Raw genomic sequence first — 25,683 nt, 5'->3', positions numbered from 1 at the left:
TTTTTCAACATTCCTCTGGCTATGCGGGGTCTTTTCTGGTTCCATACAAATTTTAGGATTATTTGTTCCATTTCTTTGAAGAAAGTGGATGGTATTTTGATGGGGATTGCATTGAATGTGTAGATTGCTCTAGGTAGGATTGACATCTTCACAATATTTGTTCTTCCAATCCATGAGCATGGAACGTTTTTCCATTTCTTTGTGTCTTCCTCAATTTCTTTCATGAGTATTTTATAGTTTTCTGAGTACAGATTCTTTGCCTCTTTGGTTAGATTTATTCCTAGGTATCTTATGGTTTTGGGTGCAATTGTAAATGGGATCGACTCCTTAATTTCTCTTTCTTCTGACTTGTTGTTGGTGTATAGGAATGCCACTGACTTCTGTGCATTGATTTTATATCCTGCCACTTGACTGAATTCCTGTATGAGTTCTAGCAGTTTTGGGGTGGAGTCTTTGGGATTTTCCACATAAAGTATCATATCATCTGCAAAGAGTGAGAGTTTGACTTCTTCTTTGCCAATTTGGATGCCTTTGATTTCTTTTTGTTGTCTGATTGCTGTGGCTAGGACTTCCAATACTATGTTGAATAGCAGTGGTGATAGTGGACATCCCTGCCGCGTTCCTGACCTTAGGGGGAAAGCTCTCAGTTTTTCCCCATTGAGAATGATATTCGCTGTAGGTTTTTCATAGATGGCTTTTATGATATTGAGGTATGTACCCTCTATCCCTACACTCTGAAGAGTTTTGATCAAGAAAGGATGCTGTACTTTGTCAAATGCTTTTTCTGCATCTATTGAGAGGATCATATGATTCTTGTTCTTTCTTTTGTTAATGTATTGTATCACGTTGATTGATTTGCGGATGTTGAACCAACCTTGCAGCCCAGGGATAAATCCGACTTGGTCGTGGTGAATAATCCTTTTAATGTACTGTTGGATCCTATTGGCTAGTATTTTGGTGAGAATTTTTGCATCCATGTTCATCAGGGATATTGGTCTGTAATTCTCCTTTTTGATGGGGTCTTTGTCTGGTTTTGGGATCAAGGTAATGCTGGCCTCATAAAATGTGTTTGGAAGTTTTCCTTCCATTTCTATTTTTTGGAACAGTTTCAGAAGGATAGGTATTAATTCTTCTTGAAATGTTTGGTAGAATTCCCCTGGGAAGCCATCTGGCCCTGGGCTTTTGTGTTTGGGGAGATTTTTGATGACTGCTTCTATTTCCTTAGTGGTTATAGGTCTGTTCAGGTTTTCTATTTCTTCCTGGTTCAGTTTTGGTAGTTGATACATCTCTAGGAATGCATCCATTACTTCCAGGTTATCTAATTTGCTGGCATAGAGTTGCTCATAATATGTTCTTATAATTGTTTGTATTTCTTTGGTGTTGGTTGTGATTTCTCCTCTTTCATTCATGATTTTGTTGATTTGGGTCATTTCTCTTTTCTTTTTGATAAGTCTGGCCAGGGGCTTATCAATCTTGTTAATTCGTTCAAAGAACCAGCTCCTAGTTTCGTTGATCTGTTCTACTGTTCTTTTGGTTTCTATTTCATTGATTTCTGCTCTGATCTTTATTATTTCTCTTCTCCTGCTGGGTTTAGGCTTTATTTGCTGTTCTTTCTCCAGCTCCTTTAGGTGTAGGGTTAGGTTGTGTACTTGAGACCTTTCTTGTTTCTTGAGAAAGGCTTGTATTGCTATATACTTTCCTCTTAGGACTGCCTTTGCTGTATCCCAAAGATTTTGAATAGTTGTGTTTTCATTTTCATTGGTTTCCATGAATTTTTTTAATTCTTCTTTAATTTCCTGGTTGAGCCATTCATTCTTCAGTAGGATGCTCTTTAGCCTCCATGTATTTGAGTTCTTTCCGACTTTCCTCTTGTGATTGAGTTCTAGTTTCAAAGCATTGTGGTCTGAAAATAGGCAGGGGATGATCCCAATCTTCTGGTACCGGTTGAGACCTGATTTATGACCTAGGATGTGATCTATTCTGGAGAATGTTCCATGGGCACTAGAGAAGAATGTGTATTCCGTTGCTTTGGGATGGAATGTTCTGAATATGTCTGTGAAGTCCATTTGGTCCAGTGTGTCATTTAAAGTCTTTATTTCCTTGTTGATCTTTTGCTTAGACGATCTGTCCATTTCAGTGAGGGGGGTGTTAAAGTCCCCCACTATTATGGTATTGTTGTCCATGTGTTTCTTTGCTTTTGTTATTAATTGCCTTATATAATTGGCTGCTCCCATGTTAGGGGCATAGATATTTACAATTGTTAGATCTTCTTGTTGGAGAGACCCTTTAAGTATGATATAGTGTCCTTCCTCATCTCTTATTACAGTCTTTGGTTTAAAATCTAATTTGTCTGATATAAGGATTGCCACCCCAGCTTTCTTTTGGTGTCCATTAGCATGGTAAATGGTTTTCCACCCCCTCACTTTCAATCTGGGGGTGTCTTTGGGTCTAAAATGAGTCTCTTGCAGACAGCATATCGATGGGTCTTGTTTTTTAACCAACTGAGCCACCCAGGCGCCCTGGGTCTTGTTTTTTAATCCAATCTGATAGCCTGTGTCTTTTGATTGGGGCATTTAGCCCATTTACATTCAGGGTAACTATTGAAAGATAGGAATTCAGTGCCATTGTGTTGCCTGTAAAGTGACTGTTACTGTATATTGTTTGTGTTCCTTTCTGGTCTATGTTGCTTTTAGGCTCTCTCTTTGCTTAGAGGACCCCTTTCAATATTTGTTGTAGGGCTGGTTTCGTGTTTGCAAATTCCTTTAGTTTTTGTTTGTCCTGGAAGCTTTTTATCTCTCCTTCAATTTTCAATGACAGCCTAGCTGGATATAGTATTCTTGGCTGCATATTTTTCTCATTTAGTGCTCTGAATATGTCCTGCCAGTCCTTTCTGGCCTGCCAGGTCTCTGTGGATAAGTCTGTTGCCAATCTAATGTTTCTACCATTGTAGGTTACATATCTCTTCTCCCGAGCTGCTTTCAGGATTTTCTCTTTGTCTCTGAGACTCGTAAGTTTTACTATTAGATGTCGGGGTGTTGACCTATTTTTATTGATTTTGAGAGGGGTTCTCTGTGCTTCCTGGATTTTGATGCCTGTTTCCTTCCCCAAATTAGGGAAGTTCTCTGCTATAATTTGCTCCATTATACCTTCTGCCCCTCTCTCTCTTTCTTCTTCTTCTGGGATCCCAATTATTCTAATGTTGTTTCGTCTTATGGTATCGTTTATCTCTCGAATTCTGCCCTCGTGATCCAGTAGTTGTTTATCTCTCCTTTTCTCGGCTTTTTTTATTTTCCATCATTTGGTCTTCTATCTCACTGATTCTTTCTTCTGCCTCATTTATCCTAGCAGTTAGTGCCCCCATATTTGATTGCACCTCATTGATAGCCTTTTTGATTTCTACTTGGTTAGATTTTAATTCTTTTACTTCTCCAGAAAGGGTTTCTCTAATAACTTCCATGTTTTTTTCAAGCCCAGCTAGTATCTTTAAAGTGATGATTCTGAACTCTAGATCTGACATTGTACTAATGTCCGTATTGAGTAGGTCCCTGGCAGTCGGTACTACCTCTTGTTCTTTTTGTTGAGGTGATTTTTTCCGTCTTGTCATTTTGTGCAGAGGAGAATAGATTAATGAGAGAACAAAATGCTAGCAGGGTAGCAACGTCCCCAGAAAATATACTCTAAACAAATCAGAAAAGACCAGAAGCAGTGGGAAAAGAAAGGGAAAGAGAGAAAAAAGAAAAGGAAAGAAAGAAAGAAAAAAGAAAAAGATAAAGATAAAAACAAACAAAAGCAGAACAAAACAAAACAAAACAAAAACAGAATGTGATCAAATATGATCAGGCTGGATTATAGATCAGTGCCACACACTATATTTTGGGTGTATTTTGGTCTGTTAAAAGAAAGTCCCTCCCAAAATTTTAAAGAAAGAAAAACTTATATATGTACAAAAATAAGGGTTGATATGATGAAGGGATGGAATATGACTGTAAAGATGGAAATTATAAAAAATTTTAAAAAAGGATTTGATAAGTTGTTTGAAAAAAGAAAGAAGAGGATTAAAAAAAAAAAAGAAAGAAAAAAGGGAGAGAATGTGATCAGGCAGGGGAGTAGAAAAAAACCATACACTAGAGATTTAGAGTATATTTTGATCTGTTAGAAGAAGCTATCTCAAGATTTTAAAGAGAGAACAACTTATATATATATATATGCCAAAAATACGGGTAACTACTATGAAGGGATAGAATATGACTTTAAAAATGAAAAATAAAAATTTTTTTTTTTAAAAAAGTGATTGATAAGATGTTGGTTGAAAAAGGGAAAAAGAAAAATTCAAAAAAAAAAGAAAAAAGGAAAAAAGAAAAAAGTTAAAAAAAATAATTAACTTTGAAAGACTAAAGAATCATGGTAAAAAAGCCATGAATTCTATGTGTAGTATTCCCCTAGCGCTGGAGTTCTGCCGTTCTCATTGATCGGTAAACTTGGTCTTGGCTGGCTGTTCTCCCTGATCTTCTGGGGGAGGGGCCTGTTGCCGTGGTTCTCAAATATCTTTGCCGGAGGCAAAATTGCCCCGCCCTTGCCGGTCCGGGCTAAGTAATCTGCTCAGGTTTGCTCTCCGGAGCTTTTGTTCCCTGCAAGCTTTCTGTACAGCTTTGGAGGCTGAGAGTGAAAATGGCGGCCTCCCAGTCTCCGCCCCGGAGGAGCCGAGAACTCGGGGTCCCGCTCCTCAGCGAGCCCCCAGAGAAAAGCAGTCAGTCACTCCCGTCTCCCCGGTCTCCGGCCACACTCCGCGCTCACCCGGCCTGTGACCGCGCCTTTCTATCTGGCACCTGACCCCGGGTGGAGTCTCCAAACCCAGCAGATCCCCGCGGTGTGCTCCCGCACCTCTCCCCCCGGGGGAAGAAGGTGAGTCTCCCCGGATCTGTCACTTGTTGGGTCCCTGCTAGAGGAGCGGTGGCCCGACTGTGCCGCGGATCACGGTTTATAGCAACCCCGAGCTGAGAGCCCGCGCCTGGGCTCCGTCTCTGCAGCCGGCTTCCCCGCTCCGATACCTGGGAGCTCTGCCGCACTCAGGCACCCCCGGTCTTTCTGTGACCCCGAGGGTCCTGAGACCACACTGTCCCGCGAGGGTTCCACCCCCTACTTCGCCACCAGAGTGACGTCCCTCAGCGGAGCAGACTCTAAAAGTTCCGATTTTGTGCTCCGTGGCTCTATCACTTGCCAGAAGCGGCCGAGGGAGGCCCCTCCCCCGCCGTCTATCCTCCCGAATAACGCCTCGGATTCACTTCTCCGCACGTCCTACCTTCCAGAAAGTGGTCGCTTTTCTGTTCAGAGAGTTGTTGCTATTCTTTTCTACAAAATTGAGTTTGTAGGTGTTCAGAATGGTTTGATCCCTATCCAGCTGAATTCCTGAGAGGAGACGAAATCCAGGTCTCCTACTCCTCCGCCATCTTGCTCCGCCCCCCTTATCATCTCTTCAAATCTTATACTTAAATGTTCGGTATCTGATGAAACAATTTTACTGAATCAGTCTACAAACTGAAGCTCCATGATCGTTGGAAACTACTTTCTTGATACAGTTTCAGAAGTAGACTCCAGATCGTTGCACTCACTTATAGTTTTTATTTTGAAAGGTTATTTGGTTTAATGTGGTAAATGTTAGCACACAAGACAAATTTATAAAACTTGGAATTAGAATATAATATAATCTTTATAATTCTTTCCCATGTTATTTTTTTAAATTGTATAAACGTTTGCTAGCTCAAAAGGATATAGTTTCTTTGTAAAGGTATCTAATGAACTCTCTCTCAGTACTTATATTAACTTTCATCTATTTAAGTATTCAAAACCTTTTTTTTTTTTTTTAAGATTTACTTATTTAATTTGAGAGAGAGAACAAGCGGGAGGGACAAAGGGAGAGGGAAAGAGAATCCCGAGCAGACTCTGCGCTGAGTGTGGTGGAGCCTGATGTGGGGCTCAGTCTTACGACCCTGATATCATGACCTCATCATGTCTAAGAGTTGGATGCTTAACTGACTGTGCCACCCAGGAGCCCCCAAAATTTCTTAATTCAAAAGTTAGTGATACATATTATTCAAGAGTTTTAATATATAAATCACTTTTGCAATTATCAAGAATCATTTAGCATTTGGCTCTTGCAGTAGTTAAGTGTGCATTTGTTTTTCCACTGACTGATAAAAGTTCAATTCATGAAGCTCAAACATTGCATGAAAAATGGTTACTTGTATTGGAAAGTAGATGTTCCATTATGAACAAGAATTTTGAATTATTTGCCTCACTTGTCTTACTGCTGTTGTTACCCTGACTGGATTTGCTGGTAACCTACAATCATCAACGATAGTTCCAGAGGAGATAGAATTGCCTGTGAATTTGACATTTGACCATCTGGTCTCCCAAAGGCAATGGCCAGAGCTGGGGTGAATGACAGATTCAGGCCTCCTTGGTGTGTCTCTGCTAACAGCCTTCCACATTTCCCTTTAGTTGGAGAATAAGTGCAAGTGAAGCTCTCAAGCACCCTTGGCTGTCAGACCACAAACTCCACTCCAGACTCACCACACAGGTAACTGAGGCTTGTTGATTTTCCTCTCCTTTTCTAGCCAACCTTTGTCTTTTGATGATCAGAAGCATTTTAGCCTCATATGGGGTTCTAATTCCATCTCTCACAGTCTTCCAATCTTGTGCTAGTGTTGAATTGCTTAAAATGCTTTTATTGAGCAGTTTGTGTTGTTTTTTTTTTAAATAAATGCTTCTTATGTTGTTTAGGAGATATTATTTTCAGCATAACTATTTATTACGTTTATTATTCAATCATTGTACTCATTATAAAATAAATTACATCACTGTACTATGCGCACACACATATAAAGTCTAGGATATATAAATATACAACATTTTGGCGAATATAGGTTAGTGTACATTCGGGATAAACATGTCTCCTTAAAACAGAACTTGGAATTTTAACATTGATGCTTACCTGGTTCAGTCTGCTCTGGCACCAAAAAACTGTAATACTAAGGTTGATCCAGATAGTATTATAAATATATGTGAAGGAGACTCTTACCAAAGACTGAATGAAGATGACCTAAATACTTGTGGTTTTTTTAATCTTTTTTTTTTCAAGTTTCTATTTAAATTCAAGTTAGTTAACATACGGTGTAATATTAATTTCAGGTGCAGAATTTAGTGATTCATCACTTATATTCGATACCCAGTGCTCATCACAACGAGTGCCCTCCTTAATCCCCATTCCCCATCTAGCCTATCCCCCACCCACCTCCCTCCATCAACGCTCAGTTTGTTCTCTATCATTAAGAGTCTGTTTCCTGGTTTGCCTCTCTCTCTCTTTTTTCCTTTTTTCCTGAGAACTTGTTGAAAATAATTGAGCCCCACACTCTGTGTTAACTTCGTACAATAAAATCCCTAATCTACTCTATTGCCTTAATTGCCATTTATGTTCCAACAGCCGCCTGTCCCTTCGGCACAGATTCCTTTCCTAAGCTTTAGATCTATATATCCCCCTGTGTACTTGACATTTCCACTTGGATCTTCTCAGTCCTAAACTGAACTCATCTTCCCCACCTCCCCTCGTCCTCTACCATCCTCCCAACCCCCCCCCACCCCCACCCAGTGGCCTCAACCAGACCTCCGGGCTTTGCTGTTTCCTTCCTCCCCTCCATCTTCCCATCTCATATTTAATTTATCTCCAAGCTCTGTACATTATTTTCCCTAATTATTTCTAGAATCTGTCTAACCTTCTCCATCCCCTTGGTTATCCTGACGCATGACACCCCTCATCTGAATTACTATAACAGCCTCCTCCAGACTTTCTCCACCCACATCGCTATGGATTATACAAATAACACAGAATCAAAAGTGTAACATTTAAGTAACTCAACTAAACATTTAGGATGTTTAACTGGCCAAGATATATAGAGAGGCAATAAGCAATCTCTGCCTTCTGGCCTCATTGGGGAAGGTCTGACATGAGCATCTGTTAAGATGGCAACTGTCGGGCGCCTGGGTGGCTCAGTTGGTTAAGCGACTGCCTTCGGCTCAGGTCATGATCCTGGAGTCCCTGGATCGAGTCCTGCATCGGGCTCCCTGCTCAGCAAGGAGCCTGCTTCTCCTTCTGACCCTCCCCCCTCTCATGTGCTCTCCCTCTCTCATTCTCTCTGTCTCAAATAAATAAATAAAATCTTAAAAAAAAAAAAAAAAAAAAGATGGCGACTGTCATGCCCTGGAGTCATATGCGTTTGATACACTTTCATTTCCTCCATCTCTGCTCCCCATCCTCCCTCCTCCCCAGGGTTTTGGAATGGAGCTTTTTCACTGACCAACAAACCTTGGAATGACTATGCTTCAGGTACTCATTTTTTCCACATCCAGTTTTTATTGAAATTAACTTTACTTCTAAATTCAGCATCAGTACTAAGTTTTATTTGTGTCTGAATATACCTTTCCTTGATAATTGGTACTGATGTCAAGTAAAAATAGACTTTTTACCTAGTTGGTACGTCACCCAGACTACATAACCTGCTTATTAGGGTTACCAACCTATTTTGGGCCAATTTTCCACCAATGTATTTTTATCCAAGCTTATTGGTGTCCAAATACACTTTGACGTGGTAGGACAATATGGAAACCATGGCAGATAAATAATGACATTATACAGTTTAAAAAGTGCTTAAAATATTTTTAAAACCACGTAACAACAACAAAAATCACCTTTTTGTTATTTTATCCAACTGTTGGTAACTAGGTGAATAGATATTTCACAAATATCTATGAATGAAAAAAAAACAAATTCCATTGTAGAAATCTAGTTAGTTATCATTAAAGTTATAATTATATGGCACTGTGCCAGGAACTGTTCCAACTGCTTTATAAAAATTAATTCATTTAATCCACATACCAATTATCTGAAACAGATACTGTTATTCTCTTCACATGGATGAGGAAACAGAGGATAGGGGTTAAGTACTTGTATAGGATCCCACCAGGTGAAAATGATGGAGGTAGCATCCCAGTGTAGACAGGCGGGCTCTGGAGTCTGGGCAGAGCTTCACCACTCTGCTGTCCTGCTGGATAATGGACAAAGGGGGCCTGATGATATTTTCAGAACTCTTTATGTACTGTACATTTTTGGTGTTACTGAAAGCCAGTATTCAAGCTTAATGTATTTTATTTTTCAATGAAATATTAAGACTAGATTTTTCCAGAAGATTCATTTTTGGAATGATCTTTGTTCCGATATGTTCTATAAAATCAGAATTTAACTTTATGTTGGGAATTTAAGTCTTATCCAAAACTATTTACTATTTAAATCTAATTTCTTTTTCAAAAGTCTTTCCTGAACTTTTATTTATCTCTTTTAATTGCTTCATGTTTAAAAGCACTTACCATTTCTTAACCACTAAGCCTGCCTATAACCAGTCAGTAAATTTAAGGATTTTTTTTCCCCAGGAATTAAAGCCCTGTAGCTCTCTGCCTTCTGTATTATGCTCTTACATTTCCAACCATCCATATATAACCCATCTTCCATCAGAAACAGCTCTCAGCTGGAGTGGAACAAAGCATTCCGAAATTACAAATCTGTTAGAACTCATCAAGCGCCTACTGCAGACTTAATAAATGCTTTGGGCCTGGAGGAAGGAAAACTGAACAACTATGACATTGTTTCTTTTCTGCCAGAACTAATAAGCCTCTACCTTTCCTTCCCGTTTCCAGTTTTATGACCTTAGATCATGCCCTTTTTCCAATTTACTGAACTAATAAAATACCTTAGAACATGATATTTCACCTCTGTCCATCTGTTCTCTAATTCACCAAATCATTACTTCATTAATGATAACTCTGATCATCTTACTCCTTCACCAAAAATTCTTCAAGCGTTCCCCATCGTGCACACCAAACAAACCAACCCAGCAGTCCAGGCCTGCTCTGGCATGCCCTGGTCTCGGGTGTCTGGTCCTGTCTCTGCTATTGCTTCTAGATCAGCCCAAATCCTAGCAAGTGCCTGAGACCTACTTTAAAGGCCACCTCCTCTAAGACGGCCCTTCTCAATCCCCAAACTGGAGGTGCTTTCTCCATCTTCTTGGACTTCTCTTGTGGCACTTAAGTACTCTTGAAAACTTTTGGAAGAAGCAACATCTTTGTCTCAGTCTTGACTCTCATGCTTTGTCAACATGAATGTTTGTGGAAATGAGTTTTGACAAAACACACACATGTAAAAATGAAGTGTCATCAGATGCCAAGCTCTCTGTTTCTGACCTGAGAGGAAAGGCAGTGATGACAAAGGAAAGTGGGAACATGCTCGAATTGTACCCTGAAGGTGGGTCAGTGTATCTGTCAGAGGGTCATGAACAATGTAGGCTTCTAGAACATCTCTCTAAGAGCATTTTCTACTCAGTAGCAAGTTATTGACTCTTTAGGTGTTCTCATATCAGAAGTTAGGAATGAAATGATAAAAAAAAAAGTTCTAATCCTTCTCCAAATGTCTTCTGGTTTCCCTAGAAGAAGAAGAATTGTTGCTCTAACGCAAAGAACCTTGTGACCAAATAATCCATGGAAGGCACCCATTTGAAAGGTTGGTCTTGGGTCTTTTCCTAAAGAGATGTTTTTGCAAGCCTTCAGAGAGAAAAGCAAGAAATAAGTCAAATGTGTGTTGCACTATGTGGGAAGCAGGGTGGTGTTTCTGCTGACAGGGAGGGCCCTGATTTTAGACTGCTGTGTGTGCAGCCTGGATCTGCCGTTTTCTAGCAGAAAAACCTGTTTCCTGATTTGTGGGTTGGGAATAGTCTTACTTCCTATGCTCGTTGAGTGGCTCCAATGAGATAATCCAAGCAAAGCCTGGAAACCAGGGCCTGGCACATAGAAGGTGCTTGATAATTAGCTCAGGAGGTGCCAATAACTGAATAGGGCAGTCTCTGGTAGTCCTCACAATTGTGTGGGATCAGAGGAAGTATTCTTATTTTTTTGTATTGTTAGGGAAACCGATCTCAGAGACTCCAAGACTAAATAACTCCCCCAAAGCTGCATTGCTAGTAAATGGTAGAATGTGACTTCTCAGGTGTCTCTGAATTTAAAGCCCATGCTTATTTTTCTTCCCTGAGCTGCCTACTCTTGGACCTGGAGAAAGCACCACTTCATACAAAGCCTCTACCCTGCTTAGAATTTTGTCAGAATTCTTAAGATATAGTTTTACACATGAACACCTTTGATTATATCAATAAGCTAGCTTACTTTATGCTCTAAAGGAGAAGCCTAAAGCAGTGCACTTGTTACGGAGGACTTTTAGAAATCCCAATATTTATGTCCTTGTTGGGGGCCCATTTACCCTCCAGCAAGTCAGTTCTCTAATTTGGGGCGGTAAGTCTATGGCCACTGTTGCAACTCAATTTTAACAAATGTGTAAGACTTATGAATCTGTATTCTTGCTGCCCACTGGTCTTACTCTTTTATTCTGACTGGTATTTATTCTGGTCCTGAAGTTTTTCTTTGTCCGTCTTGTAAGCTGCCTTGAATCTTTCATAGGATAAGATCAGGCAAAGACAAATCAATAAATCATAACCAAAGTCACAGACCAGAGTTAGGAAAACATTCAGCCTTTGGTCCATGGGTCACTTACTTAGAAGTCTATCATTTATCTAGAAATCTATGAAACATCAACAGAAAGCCTTCGGCTTCCTACTTACAATGACCATTCTCATGTGTCAAAGTAAAGTTTTGGGGAAGGTAGAAGATAGCTTTACGTCTTGTGACAATACAGAGAAGGAAAGGACTCTCAGTGCTCCCAGGCCTGGGTTGTTGGGCTCGCTGAGGTGCAGCCTGGCCTTCCCTATGAGTGGTGGGCACCAGAGTCCGCAGGAGGCTCTCCCTGCCGGTTTCATCCACAGTGACCACAAACCTCAAGGGTTCACCACAAACTGCATTCCCACATGAGCACTGGAGTCACTTTTAAGGCCTGGTAGGGATGAATGCGTTGGGTGACAGGAGGTCACATTGCAACCTGTGGCCAGGGTCTGGCAGGGGAAGAATGAGGAGTGAATGACAGTGGGAGGGGGTACAGTCCTTCCATGTCATGTTGGCACTTTGAACCCAACACGATGGAGGATGGCGGCAGCCCAAGCAGTGACAGTTATGCAGAGGACAAAGACATGTGAGCCAGTCGCACTGGCGCTGTTGGATACCGTCTTGGTTGGAATTGCTTGATGCGAACTTTCTCTGAGCATGGCCAGGCCCGCCTCCGGATGGTCACTTGGGCTGGCTGCCTTCCACTCTTCCGTCCCTCCGGCTCCAGTTGGCCACAGAAATTCACCTTGGTTGCACTGCAGGCTGGGAAAGAGCTGTTTCAGGTCCATGGGATGTGGGCGCTTCCTAGTTTCCTTTTTTTTTTTTCAAATTAAAATGTAAGCTTAAGATATTAACTCCTGAGAGCAGCCTCATTTGAGAAGAATTTTTTTTCAAATCATTTTTTATAGTATTTCCTGCCAGGATAAGATGGGTTTTTGGCAGGCTCTGTTAGGAGTAAAACCAACTTTGTGATAATATTGATTTTTAAAATCTGGTGGTTGAAGATTATTCCTGTGGAAAAAGAATGACTTCCAGGCCCTATGAATAAGGCAGGATCCACAATGTAAATTGAGGCATATAAATCTCCTGCAATTTGTTAGAGGTTTTTTGATGTGTTGAGGAAACACTCTAAAAAGCCACCCGGGGCATTTCGTTCCATCTTCTGCCCACCTGTGAAATAAAAGTTGAGGATACCTCCTCAGTTGCACAGGAGTGATGTAGGGCCGCAAACGGCGTGGGGGCCCGTGTCACCCGTGGTCATAACGCAAAGGAGAACATTCCCACGCCTGCTCCGCGATGTCACTGTGATGCGGGGTCACCGACAGGACGGACGGTGTGGCAGAAAGCTCGGGGGCTGGCTGTGCTTCACATGAAACAAAGAGGCCTTGTCCTTCGATTTTGCAAATAGTACGAAAATATCTTGCATAAACTTGAAAAAAAAAAAAAACCCAACTCTGGTAAGCGTGGAATCCTGCAAGGGGTTTCTTTTTTTTCCCCTCTCACACGCACACATGCATTATAAAAAATCATGTGTGGTTTTCCTAAGGGGCACAACCAACTAATTACAATTTTAAAAGCCCTGCTGAATTAACAAGAGTCATATTTTGTTTGCTTAGCAGGAAAACTGCTGTGGTCGCTGCTGCTTTGGGAAGATTTCTGGAAAAATCAGCAGTTCTGATGCCTTGACCCCGAGGATGACGGGTGGCCGTGGGGGGTGGGGGAGCCGCCACACTTGAACTCGGAGCGCCCAGTTAAGGCGGATGCCTAGTGCTGTGGTCCTGGGGGTGCAGAAAAGCCCCACGCCCCTTTCCTCACAACCCCACACCCCATGGCAGTACACAATTGGGAAGATGTTTCCCTGACATCTTGAGTTTTCAATGTTTATTTTTTGATTTTAGTCGCTGGGATAAGGGGTACCTGATTTCTGCTCTGTCTCAGCTTCCTAGAACAATCAGACTGGAGATTTATTTGAGACATTTAAACCTGGAGGATACATTAAGAGGGAGAAAACTGCTTCCAGTCCTTAAACTATGCCTTTCAAAGGGGTGATCATATCACCGGAAGAAAATTCTGTCTTTCAAACCCTTGATCACTTGGTTTCTCAGACTTTGTTATTTTGATTTGGTCTGAAATCAGGTGAATCCGACTCATAAATAATCTGCTTTCTGGAACTTGAGCTGTCTTGGAATCCTGAGGCAAGAGGCATCAGACGTCGTGTTTTCTGTTTATTCTGAACTTTTGTCCCAGCTCATTAGTTTCTTCCGAGCAGTGATTCTACTTTCAAATGAGTGACGCGCATTTCACAAGGCACTCCCCTCTCTTCTGACTGAGCATTCACACGTGTGAAATGTGCTAGTTTTCACCAGTGGAGCAAGAATTACAACCTTAGGAATAACCGTAACAGTTACGAGAGCTTTCCTCATGCTGCCGTTGTCAATGAGCGATGGGTCGTGTGCATCCCAAGGAAGGACGGTGCTTTGCTTCCAATGTTGAAATGACTTTGGAAATAGCGCTCAGGTTTCTGGGTAAATGCCAACATTTCTGAAGACCAATGATCTCACCTACGCAGAATCTCGCATGGCTCAGTGGTTGTGAAGAAAGAACATTCAGAAATCAAAGTGAGGGGAACATTCCTGCTCACTCTTTGGATATGAGAATGATTTCCAGTTGGAAGCTTCTTCTTGTTCTTGAACTCATGTGCCATTTCATTACAGATTTTTAATAATGGAAGTGAGCCCTACCGTATATGGCACAGAAAGGCACAGGGCCTCTGAAGAGTGAAACGTGGGTGCCATTTCTTTATGAAGGAGAGGCCATGCAGAGCCACACGAAACTCCTATTACACAGCTAGCACCATGCTCCCCATTCATCTTCTTAGGCTGTCCTCATATTTCCCATTTCCAAATAACTCCTGTGATGAGATCAGCTATAAGAATGCATTTTTAGCTGTAAATGGTTCTAGGCTCCGATAGTCACCATAGTCACCATAGTAATGGCCATATTAGTGAGGGCAGTTTTAATTGGCATTGGCTTTTCTCCATTATTGCTTGTATCCACCTAGTGGGTCCTTCTAGCATGCCTGTGAATAACTGTATGTGCAATGTTCTTATTCTCATGTGCAAGGTAAAGGGGAAGTAGAGACAGAAGAAAATGTGTAATTTAGTTAAGACCACATGCCAATTTAGTGGTCATGCTAGTTATAAAACTGACTCCTTTCTAGCTTTGCTCTTACATTATGATGCATTTCTTTTTTCCTTTGGCCTATGCATTTATTCAAGGTTGGTTTTCTCCTGGTCCTGTTATGTGACTATGCTTAAAATGTTTAATTTGGTTTCCTTAAAAAAAAAAAAACACATACAAAAAAAAAAAAAAACCACACACAACAAAACCCTGTGACTGAAGTGTTATATTACTGTGCTTGCTATCTTTAGCTGATGGTATTCATCGAGTCTGGAAAAATACAAGCCAGTGCATGCATTAATACTCAGACCTCAGAGAGCTGGCATTCTCTCAAATGCTAAATAAGACGCAAGGGCCTGATTTGAAACCCCTCATGGAAGGGCGTTTTCTGTCCTGTGGTGTGGACTCTCTACCAGATAGAGCAGGAGGTCTTTTGCATTCAGCTCCCATTCTGACTCACGTTGGCAGAGAAACTTTCACCAGACCCCAACACACGTGGGAGAGGCAGCTTAGGCCAAATAAAGGAATGATTTCTTTGTCAAATTAATCCACTAATGACCCTGCAGTCAGTGGGTGTGATTTTTTTTTTTTTTAAGAGGTTTAGAAAGGAGACTCTACTTTAAGAATGGATCTCCTTTGAATTCGGAGTTAAATTTCCGCATTTGGATGGGGAGGCATCCCCACGCCAGCAGGGTGTCTTTTATATGAGAGCTGAGGATAGTTTGCATTGCAGAGTTGATTATTACAGTCTAGAGTTACAGCGAAATGGGAGAATTTTGGTCTCCTGCTCATCCTGTTCCCTCCCTCCACGCCCCTGTGCAGCTGCCCCAGCAAGAACTGGTAACTTGGTAGATTGCCGCTCTGATGGGAAAGGGGGCTTTGCACAGCGGAGAAATCAAACCAGATGCAAGCATGGACCAGAGAAGCTGAGTCTGGCGAGACTGGGGCTATTGTGATCAATTTTTCCAAGAAGTCATTAGGATTTGACAGCCTGTATTGCTTCTCCGCCCTCCTAATGGACATTATGGCTTCAGTCCTTGCATTAGGCAGTAGCCTTTTCTTTGGAAAAAGGCGGCAGTTCAGCACTGATGTGGCATTTCCCACTGCCTGGAGAGAAATAAACCTCACAAAGGATTCAAGAAAAAGCATGCCCCCATTTGTCATTTGTAAGATATCAACACTTCCCCAGAACCTGTTGCTATTTAAAAATCAGGGAGAAAAGAGCTCATGTCCCAGTCGGTGACATAAAAACATCTGAGATTGGATTCTCACCTGAACTACTTTGGGGAAAGATTCCTAGGTCAAAATGGGGGTAATTCTCATGTTAGTTTCTAGTCTGACTTGCTATTATTTTGCTTTCTTTCCTTGAAAATGTAAATAGGCATGCTGCTATTGCTGTGGCATACTTTGATGTGAAAGTGTTTTGAAAGATGCGTGAATTATTACATTTTCACCATTTTTATGGAATTTAGCATAGAATTTTTTTTCTCGTTTTAAAGTCAAAATACATATTTGATATTATGGAAATGAGGGTCTTATTCTTTATTTCATTCCTTTTTTCCTCATTCTGCTCCCACTACCCCTACTCTTGGCATGAGGCAAATGGTGTCAGGCTGCATACATGTACTAGTTCAGTTTGGATGAGGGAACCTCATTTGGAAGGTCCATCCGTGTGAGTGTAGCAAGAGGGCGAGGCAGGTGTCTGTTCCGGGGCAATTTCAGCATGGGAGTAACCTGCACCCTCACTGTGGCTCACTTCTCAAAAGCCATGATGCTCCCAGCTTGCTTTTGCTTTAGCTTTTTGCCTTTTTTTTTTTTTTTTTTTTACTTCTTTCTCTTTTTCTTCAGTTAGAATCAAAGTCCATCTTCTTATCCGTCACAGTGCTCCCCTAAAGCCTTTTTGGGATAAAAATGATATTTCCAAAAGGCAAATTGCTTGCTGTCCTAAAGGAAACTTGAAGCTGGACTATTAGACGATCAGATGTTCGAGTCCTGGATGAAGGTGACTTCTTTGCCTAGCATGAAGTCAATGGGTTCTCCCACTAGAAGTTCCACATATGTCTCTGAGCTCCATTTTTGTCAGGAGTGCTTTCCATAAGTGATCTTGATGTGGGTAGTTTCACCTTCCATGAAGGCTTATAACTCAACTACTACTTATTCAAAAGAGCAGAAAACATCGAATACCTGAGTGTTCCTATCTTGAATTGTATGTATATTGTAGTTGTCCCAGCCGATGGATGTCAGTGAGTCTTTTTGATGAGGTTTAGTAGTGTAGGTAAGAAATAAAAATGGATTTGTAATGTGGTGATTGCACATGTCATGTATATTTTTTATTTCTGAACATAGTTTCATTCAGCTGTATTTCTTTGCCTTATAAAGATGTATAACAGTCATATATATGTATTATATTGAAGAATAAACATGGACCTTATTTATCCTTTGGTTAATGAGTTAAATTATTCGAAGAAGTGGACTTGGTAAATGCAATACAAACTCTGTCCTCTATGATAAGTTCTGACGTGTTAAAAATCCTGTGACATTTAGAACCCAATACCTTAAGAATAAGGTGGTTTTTTTTTTAAGATTTTATTTATTTATTTGAGAGAGGGAGAGTGCATGAGCAGGGAGAGGGGCAGAGGGAGAAACAGACTCTCCCCTGAGCAGGGAGCCTGATGCGGGACTCGATCCCAGGACCCTGAGATCATGACCTGAGCCAAAGGCAGACGCTTAACAGACTGAGCCACCCAGGTGCCCCAGAACCAGATACCTTAAGAGAATGATGCCACACTACTTAATTGGGGCTCCAGAGGCATTCACATACTGGCTGGTCCCACAGTGGAAAAACAACTCTCCCACTTGAAAACAATGGTGGTTGCGATGTACCCACACAGATTTAGGATTTTTTTTTCCTATTAATAGAAAATATGGACTGAGATATATGTAAAGTGTGTAGCGCCAGAACAGTGTTTAATGAATTATTAAGGCAATTAGTAATTCAATCCCTTTAATGTATCTTAGCCATTATTCCTCAGACAGGTGTCTGTAAGGTGTCTGTTTCAGGAGATCTGCTACTGAAATATTTCAGTATACAACGGCCCCCAGTCATCAGCTGCCACGTTGCTTTCTGGGGTCAGCATTGGCTGGAAATGCTGCTGGGGCTGCTCAGCTCCCAGCGTGCATGCGTGCCTGAGGATGACATGCACTTCCGTGCCAAAAGTCACATGTTAGCCCAGCAGTGACTGACACTGACTCAGGGTCAACAAACTGCCCCTCCCCCCTCCACCCCCCTCCCCGCCCTGCCTGGCTTGAGACAGCCCCACCAAATTTTCTATTGTCTCCCACAAAGGTATCCTATCCCTCTCTTTGGAACTCCAGTTGTTTCCCACAGGACCACTAGGTGAGACATTGTGACTTCTTCCCCAAAGTGAGGAGACCTCATTGATCGTCTGTGATATTGTGATATTTTAAAAACTATATATTTGGGGGTGCCTGGATGGCTCAGTCGGTTAAGCGGCTGCCTTCAGCTCAGGTCATGATCCTGGGGTCCTGGGATTGAGCCCCATGTTGGGCTCCCAGCTGGGCGGGGAATCTGCTTCTCCCTCTGACCCTCCCCCCTCTCATGCACGCTCTCTCTCTCTCTCTGTAATAAATAAATTTAAAAAAATCTTAAAAAAATAAAAATAAAAACTGTATATTTGGTCTCATCCCTGGTTCCTGGTGCAGAGCTCCCAAACTCTTGGAATTTCCTGAGTGGTAGGGTGAGTGGAGTATCTTTTGTCATTCGTGATCAGCCCCTTCCAACCATACCTGAGTTTATGCTACTGAGGTGATTCTTGGAGGATGGGGTTGGTTGCCTGAGGAAGCAACCATGTGATTCGAGGGTTGGAACTTTCAGCCTCACCCCTCCACCTCCAGGGAGGGGAAAGGAGCCGGGGACTGAATTAATCACCCACGGCCAATGATTTTATCTGTCATGCCTATGCAATGGAACCTCTATAAAAACCACACAAAGAGGTTTGGAGAGTTTCTGGGCTGGTGAACAAGAACCTCCATGTGCCAGGGGAGTGGCTTACCCCAAACTCCACAGGGACACAAGTTCCTGTGCTTAGGACCCTTCTAGACCTTGCCCTATCTACCTTATCTGGCTGTTCATTAGTATCCTTTATTATGCCCTTTATAATAAAGTAGTAATAGTGAGTGAAGTTTTCCCCTGGATTCTGTGAGCCATGGTAGCAAATTACTGAGCCTTAGGAAGGAGTCATGGGAAGCCTCTATCTGTAGTCATGTCAGACAGAAGTGTGGGTAACCTGGGGACCCACCACTTGTGACTGGTGTCTGAAGGAGGGGCAGTATTGTGGGACTGAGCTCTTAACCTGTGAGGTCCATGAGAACTCCAAGTAGTTCATGCCAGAATTGTTTAATACAAGGGAATAACCCACACATTCAGTGTCAGAAATATGAGAAACAGTTTTCCTTTACCCTCCAATATTGGCACAATATAGGTCCCAATGGACAGCTCCACCCTTTAACAGAAATAAATCTTCAACGCTGGAGTTTCAGGGCCTGGGACTCAGAGCTAAGAACCAATCATCTTCTTACCCTTCTCCTTGCTCTGCCCTGAAGTAAAGTGAGTGGGGCAATCTCCCTTACCACTCCTACAAAGGGAGGGCACTGATACCCACTTCCTCACTTCCTCGAACCACTTCTTGCTCTGAAAGGGGATGCCAACCCCCCCTCATGATCCACACCCATCAGGAAGATAAGCGGTTCCCGATGCTCCTCCTTCAGTAACTTATTTCAACTGCTCCTCATATAGGGCTTCTCCAAGTGCTTATAATTTATGTTCCCCAGACATTTCTGTGGGTACAAGTAGGGTCTCATAAGAGGTACTAATCTGTATTTAGCTGGCTCATGGCCTCACCTGCAGAGCTTAGAGCCTCTGAGCCACTTCCAAGCTCACCCAGTTATTTTTACACGAGTTTAGGAGCCAGCATGTCAGGGAGAGAAGCTTCTCCTGGCAGGACACTGTCTGAGGGCACCTCCCTGCTGCTGTTCCAGCCCACCCTGAAACAGTTGCCCCTGCTAGGTGCGGCCTCCTGGCTTCCTTCAAGAGGCCAGCACTAGAAGATGTATTTTCTGGAGTCTCCATCACACTAACACTGTGTGCACAGTGTCATGAAAGTGCAGAGAATGCTCACTGCCCTGTCAGCCTCATTCCTGGTGCTGGGACAGACCGAAGCTACCACAACTATTGTTAGAAGCTTCCAAGATGTAGAGATAAGTGAAGGCAGTAATCTCCTCTCCCATGAGCCAACTGCTAGGTGGTTCCTTGACCTACCTCCTGCCCAGAGAAGTTTGAGAATTCAAAGGCCCCTTTCCTCTCTGTGCTCTCTTTGCCCATTTTAGTCCAAGCTGGTGGTGCACCTGGTGACATGAATCTTTTAAAAACTTTATAGGTCGCCTGTGAATTTTATTGGGATTGACTCTATTAGAAAAGACCACCCCCACAGATCTCTTCAAGATACACTCTTCTCTACCTTGGACTTCAGCTGAGCCTATTGAGGGACAATACCCTCAAGTTCTTAGAAGCCCTATTATTTGACTGAGTGATTCTCTGATGCACTGTCTTGGATATTTTGGAGGTCTTAACAAAGAATTTGAAACTCTTGGCTTCATGATTGGACCATGTTTTCTTCGGAGTGCCCTGGGTTTGATCTTTACCTGGTAGCCATTTTTCCTTTCTTTTCTTCTTCTTTCTTTTCTTTCCTTTTTTCTTAAGATTTTATTTTTTTAAGTAATCTCCACACCCCACGTGGGGCTTGAACTCAAAACCCCGAGATCACGAGTCCCACGCTCTGCTGACTGAGCGAGCCAGGGGCCCCAACCATTTCTTAGTTGTATTATCATTTGTTATCTGGAGAGTCTGGAATTTTTAACTCCCTCTTTGTGTAGAGGTCCTTCCTTTAGTTTACTTCTCTTTTCTCACATTTTATTAAAAGCAGCAAGAAGAAACCAAGAAGTACTTTCAGCGGTATCTGGAAATTTCCTTAGCTAGATCACACAGTTCATTCGGTAAGTTTTCTACTTTCCTCACTATCAAGTGACAGTGTTGATAAATTTCTGCCACTATATGACAAAGATCATTTTCCTCCAGTTTCAGATAACATTTTCTTCACTCTCCTCCTCAAGCCATCACTCACAACCTCCTCAAAGGTCATTAGGATTTCATGAAACTCTCTTCCAGGCTCTTCAAGCTTTCAAATTAACACCCTCCCCAAAGTCTTCCCAGCTTCTTCCCACAGCCTGTTTCCAAAGCCTCTCCCACCTTTCAGGTATTTGTTTCCGTGCTGCCCTAGAGTGTCAGATGGCGCCCACACCATAGGCTTGCTTATAATTCTGCAGCTTCACCACCCCTTCTCTCTGTCTGAAATGTTTGCCTCTAATGTTGACGACCTGATAAACACCCCAATCCCACCAGCCTTCCCCCTCCAGGGCAACATCCTTATCACATCCTCTGTGTTTCTCATGGGGCTTGTCACATTATTTTCCAACCTTCTGCTTTTCTGGTCCAGCTTCCCTCCTCCTGTAAGCTCCTTGAGTGTAGGACTTGGGTCTTATTTTTGGCATAGTTATTCTTTTCTCTCCAAATTTCAACAGAGATACCCTTTGAGTGCATGAATCCTTATTTTGCTGGATTTGGGAGAACATTTTAACAATATTAGCAAGTCTTATTGAATAAACTCTTAAAAATATTTATAATATTTTTCTTTTGGTTTAGGCCCCTTTTTGTTTTTCTTCCATGTGCCATCAAGTGATTAATGGCAAAAGTATAGAATATTATGAAAAGTAAGAGTTTATTTTCCATGTGTATTCATAATTAAAAAAAATATTTCCTCCATAATATGCTTAAAAATATGCCAACTTGAGAGAAAACAATTCAACAAGGATATTCATAATTCTTGCTAATTAATGTCTGAACTTCTTTTCCCCTCAATTACTTCACACACCTGTTCACTGTAAATTTCCTGAGCAATTTTTATACCATGTTAATGTTGCCCAGAACTTGGACGCACACCTGAAGTTTTCTGAATTTTAATTATTTTCAAATTAATTTTAATATTCTGAATAATTTCAAACTTACCCACATGTTTAATAAAATTGAACTTTACATTTCAAAAATTATGAAGTTTTCCCAAGGTTTCAAAAGACAGTGTATAGTCTTCTTTTAAAAATACTTTAAAACAGTTTTTAAAAAATCCTTTCACCAAAAAGCTTCCTCTTTGTCCCATATCTTATCATGTAAAATTAACTTGGCAGCTTTTGTGGTGTGTAGTACCTCACAACTTTCCAAAGTGAAACATGATTACGCTCCTCTGCCAAGCCTACCTTCCAAGTTGCCTCTCATCAGATCCCATGGTTCTGCTCAGTTTTCTGCAATAGCTTTCACTTTCCTTATGTCCCTCTCAGCAGTGCTATCTTATAGATTTGGCTAACAACCAGAAGTTTCTTAAAATATCGAATGCTTGGTTAAGGTACTTTACAATACATTACTAATAGCATAAAGAGAACAAATCAGATAATAATTGTTTCTGTTGTGGAAATCTACTGGGACTTGTAATTTTCAAAATAATAGCCTTTAACATATAGGATAAGAGGATATCTTGTTCGTATCAGCAAAATGAGGTTTCCATTTTCTCGTAGTAAGCTGTAAACAGTGTTTACTGTTCAGTCTTTATATGGTAGCTTATATTGCATATAACTTAATAGCCATTTTTATTAGTTATTGGTAGTTATTATGTGGCATTGGGTATCCTACGGAGACAGCTAGGGAAATAAAAAAAATTAGGCTTAGATGGGTATACGCAGCACACAGACTTTCTGACTTTAAAAACAAGTCTATTGTGTTTTGTATGGGCATATACACACATGTACACGTTTCCCCAGACTTATGAACAGATGTTCAGTTGTCAAGACAATGGAAAAATCAAATTAAGATCAAATAGAAACTCATTTAGTCAATATAAACTTAACTTAGAAGACCAAAATCCTAGGCCAATATTTGCCTATTCACCATTTCCAGTTTCTCTTGGAAACAAACAAAACGGGCAGATATAATGATAACCACCTGGAAATGGTAGGATACATAGAGTAAGGAGGCATTGAGGATACTTACTTTAGAAACGTGCCTAAAATATACATTTAAATGACTGTTGTACTCAAAATAGTCATCTTTTTTGGCTATACATTTATTCAAATTTTTTTTTTTTTAACTTCATGCATGTTTGGAATTCCTCTTTAGGAATTGCCCACTGTCTTGTTTGGAAAATGCCTACATCAGATCAGTATCACTTCTTTAGGCAACAGTGAAATTGTTGAGCCTCACCACTCACTTTATGCACTAATGTGGCTCCAAATGACTTCTGTTTTCAAAAATTCTGTAAAACCTTTAAATTTAAAGAATCGCTATCATTGAAGTTTTTTTTTTAAACTATAATGGATACCCTAAAAATTATTCTTTAAAAGTTCTAAAATGGTTTTGAGATATGTTGGTACAATTGAATAGGTATAACTCTCAAGTTACTTCCATGATGGTGATCACATCCATCTCTAATATAAATGTTAACAGTTATATAAAATAGGTATAAGCACTGCTTTCCCTGCATCCCCTACAGTTTGATATGTTGTGTTTTAATTTCACTCATCTTAAAGTATTTTCTAATTTTATTTGTGATTTCTTCTTGACTTACTGGTTATTTAGGAGTGTGTTTCTTAATTTCCACATATTTGTGAGTTTCCTTCCATTACTGATTTCTAACTTAATACCATTGTGATCAGAGAACGTACTTTGTATAGTTCAACTTCTTACAAATTTATTGAGGCTTTGTTTTATGACCTAATCTGTGGTCCATCCTGGAGAATGTTCTTCGTGCCCTTGAGAATAAAGTATATTTTACTATGGTTGAATGTGAAGTAGAGCAGAGACTGGACTCGGGTCCCCTCAATTCTAACTGCAAAATCCAGCATTCCTTAGCTGTCTCCATAACAAGAAAAGCTAAACCTCTGTGCCTCTTAAGTAGTATATCTTGCAGGAATGCAGAAGTGGAAGGGACTTACTGAAAGGAGGGACTCGGCTATGAAGACTGGACACAGGACCAAACCCCCGTCTGTGACAAGGTGGACCCCAGCACTGACCTTTCACTGATGTGTCCCCTTGATATAATCTAAAGATCACACCCAAGGGTCGAGATTAACATGCCAATTAGACATGCAATACATGAAGAAGCATGACCTTTAAGTGCACAGGAGCCAAGAAATCTCCACCTCTACATGCTTAAACGTCACCCTTTTCCCATCTGGGCCTCTTTAAAGCGCTCCCGCACCTCTCCTCAGGGGCCAGCCTGAAGGACTTTTCCTCTGTGCTGTCTCCCTTGTGCTTGAGCATAAGCCCCAATAAAGCCTCGCCTGGAACTCCTGTTTGGCGTCTTGTCAATTTCCATTGTTTAGCCAGCCCAAGGGCTCAGTTCAGTAGCAGGTGTTCTATACACGTTTGTTAGGTGTAGTTGGTTCACACATTCTCAATTCTTCTCTTTCCATGTTGATCTTCTGCCTAGTTGTTCTATTCATTATTAAAAGTAGGATATTGAGCTCTCCAACTGTTACAGTGAATTATCTATTTTTCCTTTCAATTCTCTAAGTTTATGCTTCATGCATTTGGGGGCTCTGCTGTTAGGCACGTGTGTTTATAATTTTTGACTTCTTGATGAATTATCTCTTTTATCATTTAAACAGTGTCCTTCTTTGTTGCTAGTAACAATTTTTGTCTTAAAGTCTATATTATCTGATGTTAGTATAGCCACTCCAGCTGTCTTTTGGTTACTGTTTGCATGGTATATCTTTTTCCATGCAAACTAACTTTGAGTCCAGCATTTGTCACTTGTGGTACCATGTAGTTAGATTGTGGCTTTTTAAAAAAATTAATTCTGCCAATATCTGCCTTTTAATTAGAATATTTAACCCAATTGCATTTAATGTAATTATTGATCAAGTTTTGTTTTCTATATGTCATATCTTTTTGCCCCTCTATTCCTCCCTCATTCTTTTATTTTGTGTTAAACAGTATTTTCTAGTGTCTCATTTTAAATCTCTTGTTTTTTTTTTTTTTTACTATGTTTTTTAAGTTATTTTCTTAGAGATTTTCCTGGGAATTATAATTAGCATGTTAAGTTAAAACAATCTGCTTTGCATTAATACCAACTTAATTTAAATAGCATATAAAACTTTGCTACAAATTAGCTCTATTCTTATCTCTCCTTTGTGCTCTTGTTATATAAATTATATCTTTATATATTATCATCCCAACAACATAGTTTTATAATTATTGCTCTATGCAGTGTCTTTCAGATCAGATAAAAAGATGTTTTATCTACCTGTGTACCTTTACTGGTGCTCTTTCTCTCTTCATATGGATTTGTTACTATCTGTTGTCCTTTCATGTTAGCCTGAATGATTCATATTATTATTATTATTATTTAAATACTTTATTTATTTATTTGAGAGAGAGAGAGCACAAGCAGGGGGAGCAGCAGAGGGAGAGGGAGAAGCAGGCTCCCTGCTGAGCAGGGAGTTCGATGCAGGGCTCGATCCAGGACCCTGAGATCATGACCTGAGCTGAAGGCAGATGCTTAACCGAATGAGCGACCCAGGCGCCCCCTTAATGACTCATATTATTATTAAACTACTTTATTGAGGTATTTATTTTACTTCATTGGCATACAAATGGTTTTCTTTTACTATTTCTTGTAGGGAAGGTTGGATATCAATGCATTCTCTCTATTTCTGTTTATCTTGGAATTGCTTTTCCTTTATTTTTGAAGTATAGTTTACTATATATAGAATTCTTGACTGACAGTATTT

General features: G+C 40.8%; 1 protein-coding gene across 1 annotated transcript in view; it reads left to right on the top strand.

Annotated features, from left to right (window-relative positions):
• Positions 1-13,372, top strand: part of MYLK4 (myosin light chain kinase family member 4) — an 85,346-nt gene extending 71,974 nt beyond the window's left edge. The window contains exons 10-12 of the mRNA XM_032425001.1: positions 6,499-6,577; positions 10,531-10,603; positions 13,209-13,372. Of these exons, the coding sequence (XP_032280892.1) occupies positions 6,499-6,577; positions 10,531-10,578 (127 nt within the window). The 3' untranslated portion in view covers positions 10,579-10,603; positions 13,209-13,372. The remainder of the gene's footprint in view (positions 1-6,498; positions 6,578-10,530; positions 10,604-13,208) is intronic.
• The last annotated feature ends 12,311 nt before the right edge of the window (positions 13,373-25,683 follow it).

This window comes from Phoca vitulina, unplaced genomic scaffold (genome assembly GCF_004348235.1).
Source record: "Phoca vitulina isolate PV1807 unplaced genomic scaffold, GSC_HSeal_1.0 scaffold31, whole genome shotgun sequence".
In the NCBI taxonomy this organism is placed as follows: domain Eukaryota; kingdom Metazoa; phylum Chordata; class Mammalia; order Carnivora; family Phocidae; genus Phoca; species Phoca vitulina.
Note: the sequence above shows the minus strand (reverse complement) of the source record. Positions and strands in the feature narration are given on the sequence as shown.